This window comes from Macaca nemestrina, chromosome 18 (assembly GCF_043159975.1).
Source record: "Macaca nemestrina isolate mMacNem1 chromosome 18, mMacNem.hap1, whole genome shotgun sequence".
In the NCBI taxonomy this organism is placed as follows: Eukaryota; Metazoa; Chordata; class Mammalia; order Primates; family Cercopithecidae; genus Macaca; species Macaca nemestrina.
Window position 1 is genome coordinate 29,606,665 of NC_092142.1, and position 26,771 is coordinate 29,633,435.

Below are 26,771 nucleotides of genomic sequence, written 5' to 3' on the forward strand. Positions count from 1 at the left end.
TATACTTTATGTTCTAGAGTACATGTGCACAATGTGCAGGTTTGTTACACATGTATACATGTGCCATGTTGGTGTGCTGCACCCATTAACTCGTCATTTACATTAGGTATATCTCCTAATGCTCTCGCTCCCACCTTCCCCAACCCCGCAAGTCCCAGGTATTATAGGAGTATAGATAATGTGCACCCTAGACAGCTGTAATTGTGGATGTGTTGGTATAAATATATCAGTTATATTTAATCAAGATAAATGGATGAAATTAAAATGATGTTGGCGATAATTTTGACTCGAATAAATAACATTGATGATGGAAGTTGAATCACTTTTTTCAGACATGTAAAATGTGTTTCCTCTTTCCCACTCAGATGAGTATGTTCCATTTACGTTATCATTTAAAAAATGCCTTTTTGTTCCTAGCTGAAATAGTAGCCAACACCTTCCTCCTTTTTTTCTGCATCTTCACACTCCTGGATCGCGGACCTAAGCCCACTGACCTGACCACTTGTCACTTGGCCTTCATTCACATGGTGTTGCTTCTCACTGTGGTGTTTTTGGTGTCTCCAGACCTGTTTGAGTCACTGAATTTTCATAATGACTTCAAGAGTAAGGCATTTTTCTACCTGAACAGGGTGATGAGGGGCCTCTCCATCTGCACCACCTGCCTCCTGAGCGTGCTGCAGACCATCACTATCAGCCCCAGCACCTCCTGATTGGCTAGATTCAAATATAAATCCACAGATTACATCATCCATGTTTTTTCCTTCTTATGGTTTCTCAGTTTGTTCTGCAGTAGTACCCTGATCTTCTTCACTGTGGCTTCTTCTAACATGACCCAGACCAATGTGCTAAGTATTAGTAAATACTGCTCGATTTCCTCTGAAAGGTACATCATCTGGAACCTGTTTATCATGCTGCCACTGCTTACAGATGTCTCCATTGTAGGAATCATGCTGCTGTCAAGTGCATACATAGTGACTCTCCTGTCCAGGCATCAGAGGTGATCCCAGTACCTTCACAGAATAACCTCTCTCCAAGACCTCCCCAGAGAAAAGGGCCACCCAGACCATCCTGCTGATGGTGAGTTTGTTTGTGTTTATATACCGGGTGGACCTGAGTATCTCATCTTCCTTCTTATGGGCATATGATCCTGTTACCCTGGGTGTCCAGAGGCTTGTGGGCAATGTCTATGCCACTGTAAGCCCTTTGGTGCTAATCAGTTCTGAAAGGATAGCCAATATTCAGTGAAATATGCAACAGAAGTGTGATAGATTTTTAGCAAATTAATAACAAACATAATCCACAGAAAAGTATGTTCTTGTCATCAGTTAAATTATTCAAGCAGCAGATTTTTTGATATTTGATTTAATGAAATTGTACAGAATTCTACTTTTATTAAATCTAAGTTCTTTTGAAACCAATGCTACCGAGAACTTGGTGGTTTCTTCAGTTCAGTATCCACCACTTTAGCCCCATGTGTTCATAAATTTCATATCTTTAATTCTGATTCCCTAAACTCCATATAGGACAACTTTTCTATCTTCTTGAGATTTGTACTTAAGAAGCTTTTATTGGTAATAAAATCTCTTAATTTTAAATTTACTTTTGAAAATAACTTAGTTTATTCTTGTTTATTAATGATATTTTAGCTAAGTATCCAATTATAGGTTGGACAATAATTTCTCTCACCACTTTTTAATGTGTATTTCTCTGTTTTCTGGCTCTACAAAGGCTGCATAGATTGTGCTCTGACCTTTACAGTTTATCTCTCTTTTCTCTCTCATGGCTTGTAAGTTATTTCCTTTTCTTTGGTATTATAAAGTTTGAGCATTATTCCCACTGAATATTTTTCTTTAACTATTTTTTCACAGTGCACCTCTGAATTTAAGGATTTAGATCTCATTTTTAATTTTAGAAATTCATAAATCATTTATTTTACTATTGTGGTTCATTATTTTTATATGTTCTGTTGGATAATTGAAATGTATTTTTTCCTTCTCATATTCTTCATATACCTATAATTATATTTGTATTTTTATACTTTGCTTTACCTTATTTGGTGATATTCATTCTGCTCAATATTTCAGTTTACTAATCTGCTCATCATGTCAGTCTAACTTAATATTTAACCCAAGTGTTGTGTATTAAACATTTATTTTTTCAATTTCTCATTGGCTCGTTTCCAAATATGCTTGTTTAATTTGTAGTTTCTTGGTCTTTTGAAATCATTTTTAAATTTTCCATTATACCCATTGTCTTTACTTAAATATTTTAAGTATATTTAAAATAACTAAAGTTTATATGCTTAATTTTTCTCTCGTCCTTTATGCTGGTAGCTTATTTTCTTATGTGCTTCATAGTTTAAAATTTGCTTCTCACATTTGGGATAACTTCGGTCAGTACTTTTTCTTTGTTTATTTCAAGGGGGCATATTGGGCAATCCACACAGGTTTGAGGCCCTTGCAATCAACCATACCTGAAGGGAGCAGTGGCTTCTCAGTTTGATTATTCCTAGAAATCCTTCTTCTAGTTTATTCCTGACCCTGCAAAAATATTTTTCCTATCAGCTGCATTGGACATGTTAAAGATTTTTGTAACTTTTTAGAACTTTCAATTGTCTGCATTAATAATACCTGGAAATTTATATAATGTTTGTTCTATTTCATATACTCACATTGCACATAGATATTTTCTGGCAGAACAGTATCTCAAAAGAAATCTTAATGTTCTTTAGTTAGAATACCGTAACTTTCATATGCTTCATGGTAACATTACTTGTAGAGTATACATATTTTGTTAACACTTAAAAGTATGTTTGGCTGAGCGCGGTGGCTCACGCATGTAATCCCAGCACTTTGGGAGGCCGAGGCAGGCAGATCACGAGGTCAGGAGATTGAGACCATTCTGGCTAACACGGTGAGACCCCGTCTCTACTAAAAAAAACAAACAAACAAACAAACCGGGAATGGTGGCGGGCTCCTGTAGTCCCAGCTACTCAGGAGGCTGAGGCAGGAGAATGGCGTGAACCCGGGAGGCGGAGCTTGCAGTGAGCAAGATCCAGCCGCTGCACTCCAGCCTGGGCAACAGAGCGAGACTTGGTCCCAAAAAAACCAAAACCAAAACCAAAAAAAGTATGTTTATATTTTGCACAAATTTCTTGAGCAATAAGCCTCCTCTTTAATTAAAAACGTCTGCATATAGCCAGAATCACTATCTTTCTGTGATCTTAAGACACTACTGGTAGAATTAATTGATTAATTGTAGGTCCTTTGCCTCCTGCCTTCAAAATGCTTTCTTAGCAATTCTCTGTCTCTATAAAAGTAATCTCAGTTTAGATTTTCCTTTTTTTTTTTTTTTTTGAGACGGAGTCTCGCTCTGTCGCCCAGGCTGGAGTGCAGTGGCCTGATCTCAGCTCACTGCAAGCTCCGCCTCCCGGGTTTACGCCATTCTCCTGCCTCAGCCTCCCGAGTAGCTGGGACCACAGGCGCCGCCACCTCGCCCGGCTAATTTTTTGTGTTTTTAGTAGAGACGGGGTTTCGCCGTGTTAGCCAGGATGGTCTCGATCTCCTGACCTTGTGATCCGCCCGTCTCGGCCTCCCAAAGTGCTGGGATTACAGGCTTGAGCCACCGCGCCCGGCCTCAGTTTAGATTTTCTATTTACTACAATAGTTTATTAAAATAATCTTAGAGGAAATTTGCATGTGGCTAGATATTGCTTATTGATTAGACTTTAATTGATAGTTTCTGTCAGGCCTCTGAACCCAAGCCAAGCCATGGTATCCCCTGTGACTTTCATGTATACTCCCAGATGGCCTGAAGTAACTGAAGAATCACAAAAGAAGTGAAAATGCCCTGCACCTGCCTTAACTGATGACATTCCACCACAAAAGAAGTGAAAATGACCGATCCTTGCCTTAAGTGATGACATCACCTTGTGAAATTCCTTTTCCTGGCTCATCCTGGCTCAAAAAGCTCCCCCACTGAGCACCTTGTGACCCCCACCCCTGCCCACCAGAGAACAATCCCCTTTGACTGTGATTTTCCTTTACCTACCCAAATCCTATAAAACGGCCCCACCCCTATCTCCCTTGCTGACTCTCTTTTCCGACTCAGCCCGCCTGCACCCAGGTGATTAAAAAGCTTTATTGCTCACACAAAGCCTGTTTGGTGGTCTCTTCACAGCGACGCGCATGACAGTTTCTGTTGTCATTTCATAGTACTTAGATAATATTACCTGTAGCATTTCAGGTTTCATCAAGTTAATAATAATTTTCCAAGCTTAAAACTTTGTGTCGTGCTCAAAAATGATGTCCATTGGTTTATATGGCCAAACTTTCTCACAAATATAACAGAATAGAAAGGAATCAAAGGAGTCTTCTACAGAATTCCACCAAACCACAATAACAGTCAAAGAAAAATAAAAATACAAAGAATCGGCCGGGCGCGGTGGCTCAAGCCTGTAATCCCAGCACTTTGGGAGGCCGAGACGGGTGGATCACGAGGTCAGGAGATCGAGACCATCCTGGCTAACACGGCGAAACCCCGTCTCTACTAAAAATACAAAAAAAAAACTAGCCGGGCGAGGTGGCGGGCGCCTGTAGTCCCAGCTACTCGGGAGGCTGAGCCAGGAGAATGGCGTGAACCCGGGAGGCGGAGCTTGCAGTGAGCTGAGATCCGGCCACTGCACTCCAGCCTGGGTGACAGAGCAAGACTCCGTCTCAAAACAAAAACAAAAACAAAAACAAAAAAAAAAACAAAGAATCTATAAAACAACTAGAAAACAAGTAACAACATGTCAGGAAATAAACCCTGCATATTAATATAAATCTTGACTATAAATGGATTAAATGCTTATTTAAAAGATATAGACTGGCTGAATAGATTTTAAAATATTATCCAACCATGTGCTTCTTATAAGAAACTCACCTTTCCTGAGATTTTTTCAGGATTTGGAAAACCTGGATTTTCCAAACCCCCATGTTAGGAAGAGGCTGGGCTGGGACTCAGGATCAACCCTGCCTGACCCCAAAACCCATGCCTTACCTTACCTGGAAATACACATAAAGTAAAGGAGTGGAAAAAGATCATTCATGCAAATGGAAACTAAAAGCAAAAAGGAGATGCTATACTTAGATAAACCAGACTTTGAGTCAAAACAGTTAAACAAAAGGCGAAAGGGTTATTGTATAATGATAAAGGGGCCAATTCAGCAAGAAGCTGTAACAATTATGAATCTATATTTACAAAACACTGGATCACCCAACTTTAGAAAACCAGTATTATTAGTCATAAACAGAGAGATAGATAGCAATACAGTAATAACTGGGAAATTCAATACTCCACTCAGAGCATTAGACAGATTATCTATACAGAAAATAAATAAACATTAGACTTAAACTCTATTTTAGACCAAATGACTTAACAGACATTTACAGAACATTCTACTCAACAACTGCAGAATATACATTCTTCTCAGTGGCATATGAATTATTGTCCAAGATAGGCTATATGGCAGGCAAAACAAGTCTCAGCAAATTTTAAAATATTGAAATCATACTAAGTATCTTCTCAGACCACAGTGGAGTGAAACTAGAAATCAATACCAAGAGAAATTCTGGAAATTATACAAATACATGAAATTTAAACAACATGTTCCTGAATGACCATGAAGTCAATAAAGAAATTAAAATGGAAATTATTTTTAAAATAATATTAGAAAACCATTGTATGTGGAAAAATTTTTGTTCTAGAATAAGATGGCTGTTTATTTAAGAAAGAAGCGGCTGGGTGCGGTGGCTCACACCTGTAATCCCAGCACTTTGGGAGGCTGAGGTGGGTGGATCACGAGGTCAGCCTGGCTAAGATGGTGAAACCCGTCTCTACTAAAAATACAAAAATTAGCCGGCCGTGGTGGCACATGCCTGTAATTCCAGCTACTTGAAAGGCTGAGGCAGGGAATTGCTTGAACCCAGGAGGCAGAGGTTGAAGTGAGCTGAGATCGTGACACTGCACTCCAGTCTGGGTGACAGAGAGAGACTCCACCTCAAAAAAAGAAAAGAAAAAAGAAAGAAAGAAAGAGGAAGTATAAGACAAAGCAGAAAATTCAAGCATGTTATGTATGGATGGTCTGTATAAGTTGTGAAAAGGTTTGTGAAAGGGAATTTAGGAAAGAAATTTTGTGTATAAGTTGGCTATAATTAAAAGAAAATATTTATAATAGTCTTTCTAAAGGTTGAGCATATTAAAACTGACTAATAAAAAACTAAAATTGGTGTTTGGGAATGTGGAAAAGGAATGAGACACTTAGGATTTTCGTGTAAGCACTAGAAGAGTTAGCCTGGGGGAACAGGTTTGTGGATTTGAGACTGCGCTTTCCATACATGCAGAAAATGCAGGGAAAACTAGGCTCTCAGTGTAGGGTGAAAATAACTAAGTAGGAGGCAATTAAATTGAATCAGCTGTAATACTCTAGATTTACACCTAAGAAAACTTAAATAGAACTGAATGCATTTTTTTTTGTAAATTACTAATTTAGAGGAAAAAAGACAGGCTTAACCAACTACAAACTGGCAGTTAACCCCTGATTATGTTCTGTAATCAGAAAATTTCCACCTGAATAGTATAAATAAGGTGACCACAAAACTGTAACCAAACAACAATTTAATGGGGCTTGCTTCCTCATTTACCTTATAAAAAGCCTTTCCTTAAAGCCCCTTCAGTGAGCCCCCAAACCACAAACCATGGCCAGTTGCTCCCTGATATGAATTGCTATCTGCTCAAATAAGGTCTTTAACACTTTAATGGTAACTCAGTCTAATCTTTAATGGTAACTCAGTCTAATCTTTAACATGAGAAAGGAGGGACTGGAAATCCCATGGACCACAGCTTCTTCCATGCAGGAATCCCATAATCTGAGTTGGTATTCTCCCTGATGGCCCCCCTGTCATCACCATGCACTCTGAGAGAGACACAGGGTGCAGGCACAGAGCTGCCCAGAGAGGGCTCCTGGCTGGGGCTGAAGCTGCCTCATAGGAAAAGAACAGAACACCCAGGTTCTCAGCTGCTGTCCAGCACCCCCGCCCTATGCTGGAGGGGCTGAGGCCTGAGCTGAGGCAGTGGAAGCTCTTTTCTGCAGACTGGGGACATCAGGGTCCTGCCACAGCCAGTTCTAGCCAGGTTCAATCAGCCTCCTTCCCCATCTCAGTACACCTGCTCTGACACACTCACCATTTTCTGGATTCTGGGCTGTCCTGGCAGCCTTCCTATGTATCTCTCAGTATTTGCAGGTCATAGGACAACTATGGCTGCTGCAGAGCCACCGGGGGCACCCTGGAATGTAGGAGACAAAGCAGTGGAGACCAGCCCCCAGGTCAGGCAGATAAGAGAGAGACAAAGACCCACCAGATGGTGGAGGGCTGCCCTCTCCTAACTGGCTGTGTGCCTGTTTTAATAGTTCCCACCCCAGTGCCACTGAATGGATAGGGCTCTAGTGCCTGCCCGACTCAGCCCCTGACTGACAGGAGTTACAATGGGGCATACGGCTGAATGAGGCCAGGATCACAGGTTCTCGGCTGCAGTGCAGCCCTTTTCAGGCTGGGCTTTCTCCCTGCTCTGGGGCCTGGTCCCACCTGTGGGACATTCACATTTAACCTTGTATAGAAAGTTATTTTTATTTATAAATAACAAATATAGTATTCAAAAATGGAAAAAATGATGATTATTTTAAAAATTTACATTTTATAAACTTCCTGGCCTCCAGTCATTTGAGGAGGTAGCCTGAGCTTTAAAAAGAGAGGCAATCCTCTAATGCAGCAATGTCCAATAGTTATAAACGGTGAGCCACATGCGTCATGTTAAATTTTCTAGTAGCCACATAAAAGAAAAGAAAAAGAAACAGGTGAAATTGACTATAATTTATTTAACCCAGTAGATTCAAAATATTATTGTAATATGTGATCAATATTAAATTATTAATACGGTATCTCTTTTGGTACTAAAGCTTTAAAATTCTCTCTGTATTTAAGTGTTTAGTACCTCTCAGTTCAGACCATACACATTCCAGGTGCTCAGTAGGCTCATAGGGCCAGTGGCTGCCACATTGAAGTGAAGGTCCAGGGTCTCTTCTAACCTCAGGGAGGTGAAGGGCCTGAATCCCTTTTCTTTTCCAAACCCCCACGGCTACTAAGAGACTGGGCTGGGACTCAGGATCAACTGTGACTGACCCCAAAGCCTATCTACCTCGGTAGATCACACTACTCATGCAGCTTCCCTAGGCCTTTGAGGTTCTGGAGAGTGACACTTCTGCAATAGAAGCAGTAATTATTTTGACATTTTCATCCATCTAGTACTCTACCACTGGGAATAATCCCCTCCAGAGAATGCTTCTGAAACATCTGGGAAGAACTTGGAATAATTTTGAAGCCATTTCTTACACTGTAAAGTTTAAGCTTTATAAAATTAATCAGGAAAAAGGGTCAGGGTGGGGGTGGGGGGCGGGAAATGAAAATAAGCCAGGCTTGCAGCATACTCAGCATTGATTGTGAGCTCAGCTGCTCCCTGACCTGCTTCCTCAGTTTGCTGCTGATTGCCCAGAATCACATGCATGCCCTGTCACAGGATTATAGTTCCCCTCAATGGCTCCGTACATAACGACTTAAGTATTGTGAAGTGTCAAGTCTTCCATATGAGACATTCTTTCAGGTCCTGCATACAAGTAAAACTACTGATGTCAACTGGTCTGAAAGATCCCATAAGAAACTGATTTAGAAAAGAATGCAGTTTCCACATCCTCAGGATTTCATGCCACCTATCCCAGCCAATCAATGACTCCAGTTTCTCAGCCCCTCACTCTTCATGATCCCCTTAAAAACTCCGGCCCAGAATTCCTCAGGGAGTTGGATTTGAGGGGTCTTCTCATCTTCTATTTCAGCTGCCTGTGATTATCAAACTCTCTCTGCTGCAAACCCTGCTGCCTCAGTGTATTGGTATGTTACTGTGACATGCTCATACAAATACGTTGGGCCTGTTACAATTTGGGGAAATGGCTGTGGACTGAGTTTAGAAAATCAAGGCCCAACTTTTTTTTTTTTTTTTAATTTCTTATCATAGGAGAAATTTGAAATCACATGTAATATACTCTACATGTCTGCAAATTCTTTTTGTCCTTTTTTGGTGTTCGTATGCTATCTATGATTTTCAACAAAGACTAAAACATACTACTGTGAAACAACCTCTAATTCTGAAAGAAAGTGACTTAAAGGTAGATCTTCTGAGAAAACATTTCCTCCTATGCAATTTAGCCAAACAGGCTGAGTATATCTTGTAGGTGTTCTTTTATTTTTATTAAGGCAAAGCTGTTTTACAAGACCTGAATCTCAGCAATGGCCATCAGGCAAATCCCCACAGCTCACATGGAAATCACACTCAGCTAATGCATCCCCATTGGTTGTTTTTGTCTGATTTGTTGAAGATCAGATGGGTGTAGATGTATGACATTATTTCTGAGTTCTTTGTTCTGTTCCATTGTTCTATATGTCTGTTTTGGTACCAGTACCATGCTTTTTTAGATTCCATATATTAGTGAACACATGCAGTATTATATTTTGATACCTGGCTTATCTCACTTAACACAATGCCCTTCAGGTTCATTCATGCTGCTGCAAAGGACGAAATCTCATCCTTTTAATGACTGGACAGTGTTTCATTGCGTGTATGTGCCACATTTGTAAATTCATTTATCCATTGATAGACACTTAGGTTGATTCCATGTCTTAGCTATTGTAAATAGTGCTAGATATGGAAGTGGCTATGTCTCTTCAATATACTGATTACAGTTTTGGGGATATATAGCCAGCACTGGATTTAGTGAATCATTTGGTAGTTCTACTGATAATTTTTTGGGAAACTTTATACTGTTTTTCCTAATGGCTGTACTAATTTAAATTTCCACAAACAGTGTATAATATCAGTGTATTTGTATGCCATGGTGGTTTGCTGCACCTAGTGACCCATCCTCTAGGTTCTCTCCCATCACCTCCCATTCCCCAACAGGCCCCAAAGTGTGTTGTTCACCTCCCTGTGTCCATGTGTTCTCATTGTTCAGCTCCCTTTTGTAAGTGAGAACATGAGGCGTTTGGTTTTCTGTTCCTGTGTTAGTTTGCAGAGGATAATGGCTTCCAGCTTCATCCATGTCCCTGAAAAGGACATGATCTCATTCCTTTATATGGCTACATAGTATACCATGGTGTATACATACCACATTTTCTTTATCCAGTCTATCACTGATGGGCATTTGGGTTGGTTTCATGTCTTTGCTATTGTAAATAGTGCTGCAATAAACATATGTGGACATGTGTCTTTATAGAAGAAATATTTATAATATTTTGGGTATATACCCAGTAATGGAATTGCTGGGTCAAATGGCATTTCTGGTTCTAGACCCTTGAGGAATCGCCACACTGTCTTCCACAATGGTTGAGCTCATTTACATTTCTACCAACACTGTAAAAGGGTTCCTATTTCTCCACGGCCTCACCAGCATCTATTCTTTCTTCACTTTTTAATAATCACCATTCCGACTGGTGAGAGATGGTATGTCATGGTGGTTTTGATTTGCATTTTTCTAATGATCAACGATGTTGACCTTTTTTTTCTCATATGTTTGTTGGCCATATAAATGGCTTCCTTTGAGAAGTGTCTGGTTATTGTAGCCTTGTAGTATAGTTTGAAGTCAGGTAGCATGATGCCTCCAGCTTCATTCTTTTTGCTTAGGATTGTCTTGGCTATGCAGGCTCTTTTTTGGTTCCACATGAAATTTAAAGTAGTTTTTTCTAATTCTGTGAAGAATGTCAATGGTATTTTGATGGGAATAGCATTGAATCTATAAATTACTTTGGACATATGGCAATTTTCACAATGTTGATTCTTCCAATCCATGAGGATGAAATGTTTTTCCGTTTGTTTCTGTCCTCTCTTATTTCCTTGAATAGTGGTTTGTAGTTCTCCTTGAAGAGGTTCTTCACATCCCTTGTTAGCTGTATTCCTAGGTATTGTATTCTCTTTGTAGCAATTGTGAATGGGAGTTCATTCATGATTTGGCTCTCTGCCAGCCTACCAACCAAAAAAATTCCAGGATCAGATGGATTCACAGCAAAATTCTACCAGAGGTGCAAAGGGGCTGGTACCACTCCTTCTGAAACTATTCCAAATAATTGAAAATGATGCAGGCGCAGTGGCTCATGCCTGTAATCCCAGCACTTTGGGAGGCCGAAGTGGGTGGATCACCTGAGGTCAGGAGTTCAAGACCAGCCTGGCCAAGATAGTGAAACCTTGTCTCTACTAAAAATACAAAAATTAGCTGGGCATAGTGGTATGTGCCTGCAATTCCAGCTACATGGAGGTTGCAGTGAGATGAGATTGCACCATTGCACTCCAGCCTGGGAGACAGAGCAAGACTCCATATCCAAAAAAAAAAAAAAAAAAAAAAAAAAAAGGCCAAGGCCAGGCGCGGTGGCTCATGTGTGTAATCCCAGCACTGTGGGAGGCCAAGGCAGGTGGATCACCAGAGGTCAGGAGTTTGAGACCAGCCTGGCCAACATGGTGAAATCCCATCTCTACTAAAAATATTAAAAAATTAGCTGGGCGTGGTAGTGGGCACCTGTAATCCCAGCTACTCAGGAGGCTGAGGCAGGAGAATTGCCTGAACCCAGGAGATGGAGGTTGCAGTGAGCCAACATGGTCCCACTGCACTCCAGCCTGGGTGACAGTGGGACTCCGTCTCAAAAAAAAAAAAAAAAAAAAAAGAAAAGAAAATGATGGACTTCTCCCTAACTCATTTTATGAGGCCAGCATCATCCTGATACCAAAACCTGGCAGAGACACAACAAAAAAGAAAACTTCAGGCCAGTATCCCTGATGAATATCGATGTAAAAATTCTCAATAAAATACTGGCAAACCAAATCCAGCAGCACATCAAAAAGCTTATCCGCCATGATCAAGTTGACTTCATCCCTGGGATGCAAAGCTGGTTCAACATATGCAAATCAATAAACGTAATCCATCACATAAACAGAACTAACGACAAAAACCACATGATTATCTCAATAGATGCAGAAAAGGTCTTTGATAAAATTCAGCATCCCTTCATTTAAAAAAATCTCAATAAACTAGGTATTGATGGAAGATATCTCAAAATAATACAAGCTATTTATGACAAACCCATAGCCAATATACTGAATGGGCAAAAGCTGGAAGCATTGCCTTTGAAAACTGGCACAAGAGAAGGATGCCCTCTCTCATCACTCCTATTCAACATAGTTTTGGAAGTTCTGGTCAGGGCTATCAGGCAAGAGAAAGAAATAAAGGGTATTCAAATAGGAAGAGAGGAAGTCAAATTGTCTCTGTCTGCAGAAGACATGATTCTATACTTAGAAAACTGCATCATCTCAGTCCAAAAACTCCTTAAGCTGATAAGCGACTTCAGCAAAGTCTCAGGCTACAAAATCAATGGGCAAAAATTACAAGCATTCCTGTAAGGACTCACTTCTGCTATTCATTGTGCTCCTGATTTCAATGCATTTTTCAAGTGCCCTCCTACAAGGTGCCTAGCCTTGGTGAGCATTTTTGTGGAGGAGGCCTTTGCCAGAAAAATTTGTGTAAAAATCAAAACCATGACAATTTCTTACTTGAGACAAAAACTGAAAGACCTAGGGATCACCCAAGGGGTAGGACACGAATAAATATCTTAAAATATTAAAACTCATCTGACAATATGAGTGGACATGTCCCACTTTAAAACGAAAGAAAGTAAAATATTTCTGTCACTCTGAGATACTGAGTTCAGATTTTTGTGTAAATATGTAATTTTTTTTTTTTTTTTCTGAGACGGAGTCTCCCTCTGATGCCCAGGCTGGAGTGCAATGGCATAATCTCGGCTCAGTGCAACCTCTACCTCTCAGGTTCAAGCGTTTCTTCTGCCTCAGCCTCCTAAGTAGCTGGGATTACAGGCACGCGCCACCATTCCTGGCTAACTTTTGTATTTTTAGTAGAGATGGGGTTTCACCATGTTGATCAGAGTGGTCTCGAACTCCTGACCTCATGCTCCACCCTCCTTGGCCTCCCAAAGTGCTGGGATTACAGACATGAGCCACCACACCCAGCCTGCAATATTTAATATTTATTGATGTTATAACACGCATACAGAATTGCGTGCATGCACAAAGCATTTGTGTAAAAGTCCATGTATGATTAGAAAGTAAATACCGGCCAGCCACGGTGGCTCATGCCTGTCATCCCAGCACTTTGGGAGGCCGAGGTGGGTGAATCACCTGACGTCAGGAGTTCGAGACCAACCTGGACAACATGGTGAAACCCTGTCTCTACTAAAAATACAAAATTAGCCAAGTGTGGTGGTGCACACCTGTAGTCCCAGCTACCTGGGAGGCTGAGACAGGAGAATCACGTGAACCCGGGAGTCTGAGACAGGAGAATCACGTGAACCCAGGAGGTGGAGGTTGCAGTGACCTGAGATCGCACCACTGCACTCCAGCCTGGGTGATAGAGTGAGACCCCATCTCAAAAAAATAAAAATACAAAATACAAAAAAGAAAAGAAATGAAATGAAAAGGAAGGAAGAATGGAAGGAAGAAAGAGGGAGGGAAGAGATAAATATTCCTGACAGAGGAATTTCAACAATAAAGTTGAAATATAGTTTAGCGTTTGTGTAGAGATTTTGATTCTTGCAATATCCAGTATGTTTCCCAAAGTTACTTGGGTGAGGACTTTTCATCCCCAACCCCAGTAAAATAGTTAGTATGTCATACATTTGGAATATAGTTTAATTCATCTGTCATTGTCTACATTCTATTTAAATTTCTTCAGCAACTTGAACTATTTAAAAAAAAATTTTTTTTTTTTTTGAGATGGGAGTTTTGCTCTGTAGCCCAGGCTGGAGTGCAATGGCACAATCTCGGCTCACTACAACCTCCACCTCCCGCGTTCAAGCAATTCTCCTGCTTCAGCCTCCCATGTAGCTTACAGGGATTACAGGTGCCTGCCACCGTGCCCAGCTAATTTTTGTATTTTAGAGATGGAGTTTCACCATGTCGTCCGGGCTGGTCTTGAACTCCTGACCTCTGGTGTTCCATCCACCTTGACGTCTCAAAGTGCTGGGATGAGCCACTGCACCCGGCCTGATTTTTAAAAAATTTTATACAGAAAAATTTGTTCTTTGTTGTGTACAGTTCAACAGATTTTAACAATGGTCTCGAGTCATCTTTCACCTCTGGAGTATCACACAGAACTTTTTTTTCACCTACCAAATTTCTCTTATGTTGTCCCTTTCAGTAAACAACTTTCCCCATCCCTTCCTTTGGCTACTACTGCTCATTTTCCATCTCTATAATTTTGCTCTTTCTTACAATGCTATAGAAATAGATTTATATAATTTACAGTTGTCTCTCAGTATGTATGGTGGATTTTTTTCCAAATTTCTGAAAATATGAAAATCTGTAGATGCTCAATCCCTTATATAAAATGGTACACTATTTTTATATAACCTATGCACGTGAACTTTAAGTCATATCTAGGTTACTTATAATACCTAATGCAATGTAAGTGCTATGTCAATAGTTGTTATCCTGATATTGTTTAGGAGATTCTAACAAGAAAAATAATGCCATAGGTTTAGTATGGATACCATCATCATAGGCCTAATTATATTTTTTATCCTTGGTTGGTTAAATCCAAGAATACAAACTTCATGGATACAGAGGGCTGAATATATAGCTTTTTGGATCTGAATTCCTTCACTTTGAAAATTGAAGTGTTCGGCCGGGCGCGGTGGCTCAAGCCTGTAATCCCAGCACTTTGGGAGGCCGAGACGGGCGGATCACGAGGTCAGGAGATCGAAACCATCCTGGCTAACACGGTGAAACCCCGTCTCTATTAAGAAATACAAAAAACTAGCCGGGCGAGGTGGCGGGCGCCTGTAGTCCCAGCTACTCGGGAGGCTGAGGCCGGAGAATGGCGTGAACCCGGGAGGCGGAGCTTGCAGTGAGCTGAGATCCGGCCACTGCACTCCAGCCTGGGCGACAGAGCGAGACTCCGTCTCAAAAAAAAAAAAAAAAAAAAAAAAAAAAAAAAAAAAGAAAATTGAAGTGTTCATCAGTGATATTGGCTTAATTTTTCTTTTTCAGTTGTGTCTTTGCCAGGTTTTGGTATCAGGATGTTGCTGGCTTCATAGAATGAGTTAGAGAGGAGTTCCTCCTTTAAAATTTTTTTTTTTTAGAATAATTTCGGTAGTAATAGTACCAGCCCTTCTTTATATATCTGGAGAATTCAGCAGTGAATCTGTCTGGTCCTGAACTTTTTCTGGTTGGTAGGCTTTTTATTACTGATTCAATTTCAGAAGCCATTATTGGTCTGTTCAGGGTTTCAAGTTCTCCCTGGTTCAGTCTGAGGAGGTTGTATGCTTCCAGGCATCTATTTGTTTCTTCAAGATATTCTAGTTTGTGTGCACAGAGTTGTTTATGGTAGCCTCTGAGAGTTTTTGTATTTCTGTGGAGTCAGAGGTAATGTTCCCTTTGTAATTTCTGATTGTGTTTATTCAGGTCTTCTCTTTTTTTCATTAGTCTAGCTAGTGGGCTATCAATCTTATTTATTCTTTCAAATAACCAACTTCTGGTTTCATTGCTCTTTTGTGCAGTTTTTCATGTCTCAATTTCATTTGGTTCAGCTCTGATTTTGGTTATTTCTTGTCTTGTTAGTTTTGTGTTTGATTTGCTCTTGTTTTTCTAGTTCTTCTAGTTGTGATGTGAAGTTGTTAATTTGAGATATTTCTTACTGTGGGCATTTAGTGCTTTAACCTTTCCTCTTAACCCTGCTTTAGCTGTGTCCCTGAGTTTCTGGTATGTCGTATCTTTGTTATCACTGTTTCAAAGAAATTCTTGATTCCTGTCTTAATTTCATTGTTTACCCAGAAGTCTTTCAGGAGCATGCTGTTAATTTCCATGTAATTGTATAATTCTGAGCATCATCTTAGTGCGGATTTCTATTTTTACTGTGCTGTGGTCCAGGAGTGTGGTTGGTATAATTTCATTTTTTGAATTTGCTGAGGATTGTCTTATGGCTGATTGAAAGATTGATTCTAGATTATGTGCCATGTGAAGAATGTATATTCTGTTGTTTTTGGGTGGAGAGTTCTGTGGATGTCTGTTAGGTCCAATTGGTTAAGTGTTGAGTGCAGGTTCCAAACATCTTTGTTACTTTTTTGCCTCTGTGATTTCTCTAATACTGTCAGTGGGGGTGTTGAAGTCTCCCTCTCTCATTGTCTGCTTATCTAAGTCTCTTCATAGGTCTCTAAGAGCTTGTTTTATGAATCTGAGTGCTCCTGTGTTGGATGCAAGAAATTATTATTTTCTGTGAGAGTGTTTGTTCAAAAAGCAACTCCACCCTTATCTGAAGCCAGAAACTCTGTTTTGTCTGCTTTTCGAATTTTTAAATAAATGAAATGAGATAGCATGTATACTTTTGCATCTGGTTTCTTAGTGTAACATTATGTTTGTGATATTTATCCACTGTATTCATTTTTTTAAAGCTACAGGCATACCCCAAAAGATTGCATGTTCAGTTTCAGCCCAGCACAACAAAGCGAATATTGCAATAAAGCAAGTCACATGCATTTTTTGGTTTTCCAGTGCATATAAAGTATGTTTACATGATACTATAGTCTATTAAGTGTATAATAGCATTATGTCCAAAAAAGTACACACCTTAGTTTAAAATACTTTATTGCTAAAAAGTGCTAATGAACATCCGAGCCTTCAGCAAGTCATAATATTTTTCCTGGCTCAGGGTCTCTCCTTGATGTTGATGGCTGCGAATCAGGGTGGTTGTTGCTGAAGGTTGAGTTGACTGTGGCAGTTTCTTAAAATAAGACAGCAATAAAATTTGCCATACCAATTGACTGTTTCTTTTACCCAAGAGTTCTTTGTAACATGCAATGCTGTTTGATAGCCTTTACATAGAGTAGAACTTCTTTCAAAATTGGAGCTAGTCCAGGAGCAGTGGCTCACATCTATAATCCTGGCACTTTGGAAGGCTGAGGCAGGAAGATGGTTTGAGCCCAGGAGTTCAAGACCAGCCTGGGCAGCACTGGGAGACCCTGTCTCTACAAAAAATTTAAAATGACACATGTGTGGTGCCCACACTCACATTGGTTGTGGCAGTAGCAGTGGCAGGGCACCGGTGAGGGCAGGCTTGTTAGTGTTTGTGTGTGTGTTCATGCCTGCAATGGCAGTGGTGTAGTAGGGGTGGATTGCTGGTGTTTGTGAATGCGTTTGTGCCAGCAGCAGCAGAGGCACAGTTGTGGGCATTTGTGTGTGTTTTCATGCCAATGGCGGAGGCTGTAGTGGGGGTTATCTGTGAGTGGGCTCGTACATGTTGGCAGTGGTCAGTCTGCTGGAGCTGTCCAACAGTCAGGCGCAGTCTTCCAGTGAAGGAGCTATGATGAGGGCCCCAGGGAAGCACCCTGATTAGGCATCTGAGGCTGTGCTGCAAATGGGTGCAGCCACGCTGGGCCCTCAGGAGAGGACAGCAGACAGGAGGCTGCTCAAGTCAGACTGGTCCATTCCACTGCAAGACTGCCTTGCCCTGTCCAGGTATGACAGTTACTCCAAGACTAAAGTCTCCTAGAAGGGCATGACAAACCTTGGCGGATGGGCATCCTTGGTCGTGGCCCACTGCAGCTATTTCCATGCCAACCCCTCTGGGTTCTGCACAGGCTAGAGTCCAGCCCTTGCCTCCTATCTAAGCAGCTCTCTCTGCCAGCTCACGTGTCTGTGGGGGTTGTAGGACCTCCTGCTTCTAGAATTTCAGAGGTTTGCCGTGAGAGTGGGTCACTCCTCACCTGCTCAATCCACCCCTTCTCCAAGAGTCACCGGGGGCCAGGAATGAGTTCCAATGCTCAGCAACCCTGTGCAGGGTTCCCAGCATCCTCCCGCTTCAGCCCAGCATCTGTGTTCTCCCTCCGTCTACTCTCAGTGCCTTCCCTCCAAAGATCGGCTCAGAGTGTGCCTATCTTCCTGATGTCTTGGTCTCCCTGTGGAAGATGTTCCTTCTTGCACCCACTCAGCATTTTGGCTCCCCAGCGGGTCATTTTCTCTTAAAGAAAATTTTAGTCAATTCGCATTCACTCCCCATTACTGTCCCAACCGTAGACAATCATCAATCTATTTTCTGTTTCTAAAGGTGAGTCTTTTATAAAAATTTCTTATAAGTGAAATAATTAATTAAGTAGTCTTTTGGGTCTGATTTCTTTCACTTGGCTTAACGTTTTAGAGGTTCATTCCTGTTGTAGTATGCATCACTGCTTCATTCCTTTTGATTAGTGAGTAATACTCTGCTGTATGGCTATGGCACATACTAATTTTTCTTCCACTAGTCGATGGATATTTGGATTCTATTCATTTTGGCTATACGAAGAGTGCTGATGTAAGCATTCACATATGAATCTTTGAGTGCTGCAGATTTCCATTCTTTTGGGTATTTACCTGAGGGTGGGATTTCTGAGTCATATGTAAAACCATGTATAACTTTATGAGGAATTGCCTTTTTCTCACGTGTTGGCTGCACTATTTTAATTCTCATCAACAATGTGTGAGGATTTCGTATTCTTCACACTTTAGTCAACACTTGTTACTATCTTTTAGATGTAGTAATCTATTGAGCAATAACTGTTATCTCATTGTAGTTTTTGTTTGTTTGTTTAGACAGGGTCTTGCCCTGTCACCCAGGCTGAAGTGCAGCGGTACCATCTTGGCTCACTGCAGCCTCCACCTCCAGGGCTCAGGTGATCCTCTCACCTCAGCATCCTGAGTAGCTGGGACTACAGGCGCGCGCCACGACACTTGGCTAATTTTTGTATTTTTGGTAGAGATGAGGTTTCTCCATGTTGCCCAGGCTGGTCTCAAACTGCTGACCTCAGATGATCCACCTGTCTTGGCCTCCCAAAGTGCTGGGATTAGAGGCGTGAGCCACCGTACTCGGCAGATTTATTTCTAAATGTTTCTTTCTTTGATGCTGTTATTAAAAGAATTGCTTACTTTCAGATTTTTCACTGGTCTCATATAAAAGTACAATTCAGTCTTACAGGTTGTTTTTGTATCTTGTGACCCTGGTGAGCTTGTTTATCAGTTCTAGTGGGTTTTTGGGGAATACCATGCTAATATAGATGATTATGTAAGTTTGTAATAGAATATGGTTCTACTTATTTTCTAAACTAGAAGATTGTTTGATTTTTAGATTTTTAAGCCAACATCACATTTGCAAAATAATCCCATTTGACAATGGTGTTTAATGAGTTTCACATTTTGCTAGATTCAGATTCAGTTTGCTAGTTTTTTTTGTTTTTGTTTTAGAATCTTAGTGTCTGTATGCATGAAGGATAAAGATAAGTCATTTTTTATCTAGTAAAGTTTCTGTTTGATTTTGGAATCATAGTAATACTGATCTGATAGAATGACTTGGGAAATGTTTTCACTGATTCAATTTTTTGGAAGTATTTGTGAAAAGTTAATAATTATTAATAATTATTAATATAATATATAATTATTTAATATATAATTAATTAATATAATATAATAATAATAATTATTCTTATTTGAGACAGAATTTTACTCTTGTTGCCGAGGCTGGAGTGCAATGGTGTGATCTCGGCTCACTGCAACCTCCACCTCCCGGATTCAAGCGATTCTTCTGCCTCAGCTTCCCAAATAGCTGGGATTACAGGCATGCACTACCACACTTGGCTAATTTTATATTTTTAGTAGAGACGGGGTTTCTCCATGTTGGTCAGGCTGGTCTTGAACTCCAGACCTCAGGTGATCCATCCACCTCAGCCTCCCAAAGTGCTGGGATTACAGGTGTGAGCCACCACCCCCGGCCCAGTATTAATTCTTTATTGAATGCTTAATAGAATTTACCGGTTAAGCCATTTGTCCTGGGGCTTTTATTTGTGTAAAGGTTCTAATTAATTTGATCTCTTTCTTTGTTATAGATCTATTAATATGTTACATTTATTTCTATGTAGAGCTATTTCTATATTTTATTTTTTCTTAACTTTTTTGAGAATTTGTGTTTTTCAATGTATTTATTTTTAATTTTTAGTATCTCACATTTCTACTGTTTCTCTGCAGTTAACAAGAAATAATCAGAAAGAATATTGTGTGAGAATAAGCCTTCGGAACAATTAACAAATTACTCAAAATTTCTTGTGTTATAAAAGATTATGACTCTAATTGCTATAGTTAATGCTGATATTTTTAAAAAATTATTTTCAATTTGGAGGTACATGTGAAGGTTTGTTATATAGGTAAACTCATGTCATGAGGGTTTGTTGTACAGATTTTTTCATCACCCAGACATTAAGCCCAGTACTCAATAGTTACCTTTTCTGCTTCTCTCCCTCCTCCCACCTTCCACATTCAAGTATATATCCCAGTGTCTGGGAAACGTCTTTCTTCATGAGTTCATGAGTTCTCGTAATTCACCTCCCACTTTTTTTTTTTTTTTCAGACGGAGTCTCACTCTGTTACCCAGGCTGGAGTGCAGTGGCGTGATCTCAGCTCACTGCAACCTCTGCCTCCTGGGTTCAAGCGATTCTCCTGCCTCAGCCTCCAGAGTAGCTGGGATTACAGGTGTCCACCACCACACCAGGCTAATTTTGTATTTTTAGTAGAGATGGGATTTCCCCATGTTGGCCAGGCTGGTCTCAAACTCCTGGCCTCAGGTGGTGATCCTCCTGCCTTGGCCTCTCAAAGTGCTGGTATTACAGGGGTGAGTCACAGTGCCCGGCCTACCTCCCACTTTTAAGTGAGACCATGCGGTATTGGGTTTTCTGTTCCTGTGTTAGTTTGCTAAAGATAATGTCCTCCAGCTTCATCCATGTCTTTGCAAATGATGTGATCTCATTCTATTATGCTTAAATAATATTCCATGGTGGGCATGTACCACATTTTTTTTTTTTTTTTTTTTTTTTACTGCACATCACTCCTTTCTCATAGTGATCTGGGAAAAGCATTTAGTACAGTTATGCTCAGATGAACACTGGACCCATGTGGCAGGGCCAAGCAACTAGAACGTGATTTAGAAATCAGTGAAAGACACACTTGGACAGGACCAAGGGGCGTTTCACTGCCACGAAACGGGGCAAGAAGGGATTCTCACACACACAGCAGGAAGCACTCCTGCCCCTCAGAGGTCAAGGAACTGATCCCACACTGGTATGAGGAATGGCTTATTTTCTGATGACCACATGTGGGACTATTTCAACCGCCACAAGAGACCCCAGAAGGGGTTATTGTTTTGCATTAATTATATATACTTTTTTTTGGTAATAAAAGTAAATGTAACACATAACTAAATTCAGGATTGATCCCAAACTTCTAGAGCCAGCTCCTCTGGTGTCAGTGAGGAAACAGTTGTCATATCACCATGCAGGTTACATTCATCTTCCACTGGAATGACTAGAGTCCCCAGGCAGTGGCCTGACTGCAGAAGAGCAGAGGACTGCCTCCTGGGGACAGACGGGCTCTGTTGCTTCTCCTCATTGGTCATGGCTTAGCATGGTTCCTCCCCACAAGTCCTTAGTAAACAAAGAACTCGCAAAAACCCAAGTCACTACCTTTAAACTCTGTTGGCTAAGGGGAGCTTTTCCGGAGCTTGGACTGAGAACCTATGCTCTAGAAGTGCCATTCTGACTAGATTGTATGAAGGGAGTGGGTGCAGGAGACAAAAAAGGCTAAAATGCAAATGGGAGCCACTTGTCCCCATCTGCAGCTACAACTCAAGATGTCTACAGATGTGGTCAGTGTGACATGTGCAGGTGGGAGGGGCAGAGGGACAAGACGGGCAGGAAGGGTGCTCCTGGGGACAGTATCCTCCCCGCTGGCCTTCACTTCTTGGCCTTGCCCTGGGCAGCCACAGCTTCCATGGCTTTGCCCACCGTTTCTTCATCCCCCAGGAACTGCATGGGCTTGATAGGCTTCAAGTTCTTGTCCAATTCATAGACATTGGAATACCAGTCAGCAGGTTCAGCTCCATGATAGCCTCTTTAGAGAGACCCTCCAGATGCTTGACAATGCCCCGGAGGCTGTTGCCATGGGCTGCAATCAGTACACATTTCCTCTCCTTGATCTGGGGAACTATTTCTTTATTCCAGAAGGTCAGAGCTCTGGCAATAGTGTCCTTCAGACTCTCACAGGAGGGTAGCTGATCTTTTGTGAGGTCTGCATACCTGCGATCCTTACTGATGTTGCTGTAGAAAGGGTGGTCGGGCTCCATCGGAGGTGGTGGGACATCATAGGAGCGCCTCCAGATCTTCACCTGGGCCTCACCATGCTTTGCTGCAGTTTCTGCTTTATTGAGAGCTGTTAGACCCCCACATTGCCGCTCATTGAGGCGCCAGGTCCTCACCACTGGCAGCCACATCTGATCAATGGCATCTAGCACTGTCCAGAGGGTCCGGATCGCTCTCTTCTGCACTGAGGTGAAGCAGATGTCTAACTCATAGCCAGCATCTTTCAGAGCCTGCCCTCCGTGCTTCGCCTCCTCGGGGCCCGCTGGGCTCAGGTCAGCGTGGTACCAGCCGCTGAAGCGGTTGTCCTGGTTCCATGCGCTCTCACCATGCTGGATGAGCACCAGTTTGTAGGCGGCCATGGCCGTGGGCTGGGGATGCGGCCTGTACCACATTTTTAGTATCCAATGTCATTGATGAACATTTAGGTTGATTCCACATCTTTACCATTGTGAGTAGTGCTGCAGTGAACATTCACATGCATGTGTCTTTATGGCAGAATAATGTATATTCCTCTGGGTATATACCCAGTAATGGGATCGCTGTGTCAAATGGTGGTTCTGCTTTTAACTCTTTAAGAAATTGCGATACAGCTTTCCACAATGATTGAACTAATTTACACTTTCACTAACAGTGTATAAGTGTTTCCCTTTTCTCCACTACTTCACCAGCATCAGTTATTTTTTTTTAACCTTTTAATAGTAACTAGCCATTCTGAATGGTGTGAGATGGCGTCTCATTGTGATTTTGATTTGCATTTCTCTAATGATCAGTGATATTGAGCTTTTTATCATATGCTTCTTGGCCGCATGTGTATCTTTTTTTGTTGTTGTTTTTTGAGACAGAGTCTCGTTCTGTCACCCAGGCTGGAGTGCAGTGGTGCGATCTTGGCTAACTGCAACCTCCGCCTCCCAGGTTCAAGTGATTCTCCTGCTTCAGCTTCCAGAGTAGCTGGGACTACAGGCGCATGCCACCAAGCCCGGCTAATTTTTTGTACTTTTAGTAGAGACGGGGTTTCACCGTGTTAGCCAGGCAGGTCTTGATCTCCTGAACTCGTGATCTGCCTGCCTTGGCCTCCCAAAGTACTGGGATTACAGGCATGAGGTGGCAGCCAGCCTGTATGTCTTCATTTCAAAAATGTCTGTTCATATCCTTTACCACTTTTTAATGGAGTTGTTTTTCTCTTGCAAATTCATTTGAGTTCCTTACAGATGCTTGTAGACCTTAGTCAGATGCATATTTTGTCTTTATTGTTGTTCTATAGCTTTCTTAGGCATATAATTTTTGATTGACAGTTTTTTCTTTGGGCAGTGGGAAAAAAGTTTCAAATGGAGTTGAAAGACTTGCAAGAAGGCAAACAAATCAAGATCCAACAAAGGCAACTGGATTGAGAAATGAAGTCATATTGATTGCAACAAATGATATGTTGGACTGGGTTAGAGAGAGCAGGAAAAAGTAAATTTGTGGACAATAGAAGTCTGTGGGCTGGGTGGCCCTGACTGAGGTCAAATGGAGAAATTTCATCAGAATAGGAAAAGTAGCACATTATGCTGGACCTAAACAGGCTGAGCTGCTGCCCTATCTATGCTAAGATTCATAGATTTATAAGAAGAAATGTCATGATGTTATCATCTAACAATTTAATAGGTATTATTTGTTAAGGAAGAGGATCATATATGTGTAGTCATAATTATGATTAAGTTAATGTTATGTTTAGTTATGATTAAAATTGTGTTTGATGGATATCACAAGGGCCAAAAATAAGTGGCTACTGCTAACGAGTGGGTGCTTGACTGATAAATGTGTGAAATCAAACACTGCTGTGAATAGAAGCAGCAGAGGAGACTGAAGAATGAGGGGTGGAACACAACAGCAGGATAGCTTGATACTTTACATCAATGTAAGATCTCGGCGGGGCGCAGTGGCTCATGCCTGTAATCCCAACACTTTGGGAGGCCGAGGTGGGCAAATCACAAGGTCAGGAGTTTGAGACCAGCCTGACCAACATGGTGAAAACCCATCTCTACCCAAAATACAAAAATTAGCTGTGTTTTTTTAGCCCGGCTAACTTTTTGTATTTTTAGTAGAGACGGGATTTCACCGTGTTAGCCAGGATGGTCTCGATCTCCTGACCTCATGATCCGCCTGCCTCAGCCTCCCAAAGTGCTGGGATTATAGATGTGAGCCACCATGCCTGGCCAAGCTGGGACCATTTTTAAGTGATACATTAAGAAAGGTTCAGAAAAGCAAGATAAAACCTTCCAAAGATGTTCACATACTAATTCCCCAGATACTGGGAATACGTTAAATTCTATGGCAAAGAAAAGATAAGATTGCAGATGTGATCAAGATTGCTAGTCTGCTGTTGAAACATAGTGAAATTTTCACAAATTATCACCATGGGTCCAGTATAATCACAAGGGTCCAGAAATGTGGAAGAGTGATGGAGAACAGAATGTATCAAAGTGATGAGATGTGAGAATGACTCAGCTGAATAGCTTTTCAATTGCTTGCTTTAGTGATTCTTTTCATATTAGAATACATTTTCATTTAATTTAAATGCATAAATACCTTTGAGTAATTTTATTTGTTTTTGTATTTGTTATGAGATAGGGTCTCATTCCATTGCCCAGGTTGGAATGCAGTAGTGCAATCATGGCTCACTGCAGCCTTGACCTCCTGGGCTCAAGCAATCTTCCCACCTCAGCCTCCTGGGTAGCTTGTACTACAGGTGCATGCCACAACGTCTCACTAACTTTTTAATTTTTTTGTAGAGATGGCACCTCACTATGTTGCCAGGCTGGTCTTGAACTTCTGGCCTCAAGCAATCTTCCCACCTCAGTCTCCAAAAGTACTGGGATTACAAGCATGAGCCACTGTGCCTGGCCCTTTTTCTGAGTCATTTTGTTTGTCCATCACTGTTCTGGGTGCTAAATGTGATAGGAGAGAATGTAGAACAATAAGGATATGATTTCTAAAAAGTCAGGCTCAGGTATAGTGGGAGTACAGGCACTGTGCACTGTATGATTGTAGAAGTCTTATTGTTTTACAAAGATAAATGATTTGGTGTGGAAAAGAATGCAGAAACTGGATTCCCAAGAATTCATATGCAGGCTTGACAAAGAATAAGTGGGGAAAAAGATGATGATGGTAACAATTTTGAACACTGAACAACAAACATTGATAAAATGGGATCTATTGTTTCTTTTATTCCAGATATAGAAAGTATGTTTCCTCTATGCCATTAAGATGAAAATGCTTTCTACTTATCGTTAAAAACGCCTTTGTTTTTCAAGCTGGCGTTGGATTCTCAGCCAACACCTTTCTCCTTTTCTTCCACATCCCTTACGCTCTTCTGAATTGCAGGCCTAAACCCCGTGACTTACTCATGTGTCACCTGGCCCTCATTCACATTCGGATGCCCCTCACTTGATTTTTTGCCTCTAGACATGTTTGAATCACTGCATTTTGGGAATGACTTTAAGTGTAAGGCACCTTTTTACACAAACAGGGCAATGGGGGGCCTCTCCATCTGCACCATCTGCCTTCTGAGCACGCTCCAGGCCGTCAGCCTCAGCCCCAGCACCTCCTGGATGGCAAGGTTTAAACATAAATCGACAAATTACAAATTACATTATGCATGTTTTCTTTTTTGGGGTGTTCTTCAATTTGTCCTTCAGTAGTTGGCTAATATTTTTCTCTGTGCATTCTTCCAACATGACCCGTATCAAGCTACTGAATGTCAGTAAATACTGCTCACTTTCCCCCATGAACTCCACAATCAGGGGAGTGTTTTTCACTGTGACATTGTCCAAGGATGTCCTGTGTAGTACTTATGCTGCTCTCGAGTGCATACATGGTGATTCTCCTGTCCAGGCATTGGAGGCAATCCCAGCACCTCCACAGCAGCCACCTCTCCAAGACCCTCCCCAGAGAAAAGGGCCACCCAGACCATCCTGCTGCTGGTGAGTTTCTTTGTGGTCATGCACTGGGTAGACTTTATCTTCTCAATCTTTTTAACCTTGCTATGGACATATGACCCATACCTTGTCCTGAGCATGCAGGGAGCTGTGCTCAATGCCTATGCCACTATTAGTCCTTTGGTGCAAATCAGTTCCGATAAAACAATAATCAACATTATGCAAAATTGCAATAGAAATACCATCAATTTTTAATAAGTCAGCGATGAAAAATGTTTTCTGAGAAAAGAGTCTTCGGCCATCAGTCAAACTGTTCAAGTACCACTGAAATGTTTAAATTTGATTTAAGTGAAATATAAAGAATTATACTTTTATTATCTCTAAATACTTTTGAAACCTATTCTACCAAGGAATTTTTAGTTTCTTTAGTTCAGTGTCTACCACAGTTGATATCCCCATATTAAGTCTCTTATACTTTTTCATTTTAATTTAATACCAGAAA

At 41.1% G+C, this 26,771-nt stretch overlaps 1 protein-coding gene and 1 pseudogene across 1 annotated transcript; one reads left to right on the top strand and one right to left on the bottom strand.

Annotated features, from left to right (window-relative positions):
• The first annotated feature begins 287 nt into the window (after positions 1–287).
• Positions 288–26,524, top strand: LOC105483013 (uncharacterized; annotated as a pseudogene).
• LOC105482977 (phosphoglycerate mutase 1-like) lies at positions 21,934–22,711 on the bottom strand. The gene has a single exon (XM_011743516.2). It carries the CDS (start codon positions 22,709–22,711, stop codon positions 22,040–22,042), a length of 672 nt encoding a protein of 223 aa, XP_011741818.2. The 3' UTR covers positions 21,934–22,039.
• Positions 26,525–26,771: the final 247 nt, after the last annotated feature.

Bases quoted from the DNA above. Each gene is read 5' to 3' on its own strand.
- LOC105482977 (XM_011743516.2), bottom strand. From the start codon at position 22,711: ATGGCCGCCTACAAACTGGTGCTCATCCAGCATGGTGAGAGCGCATGG.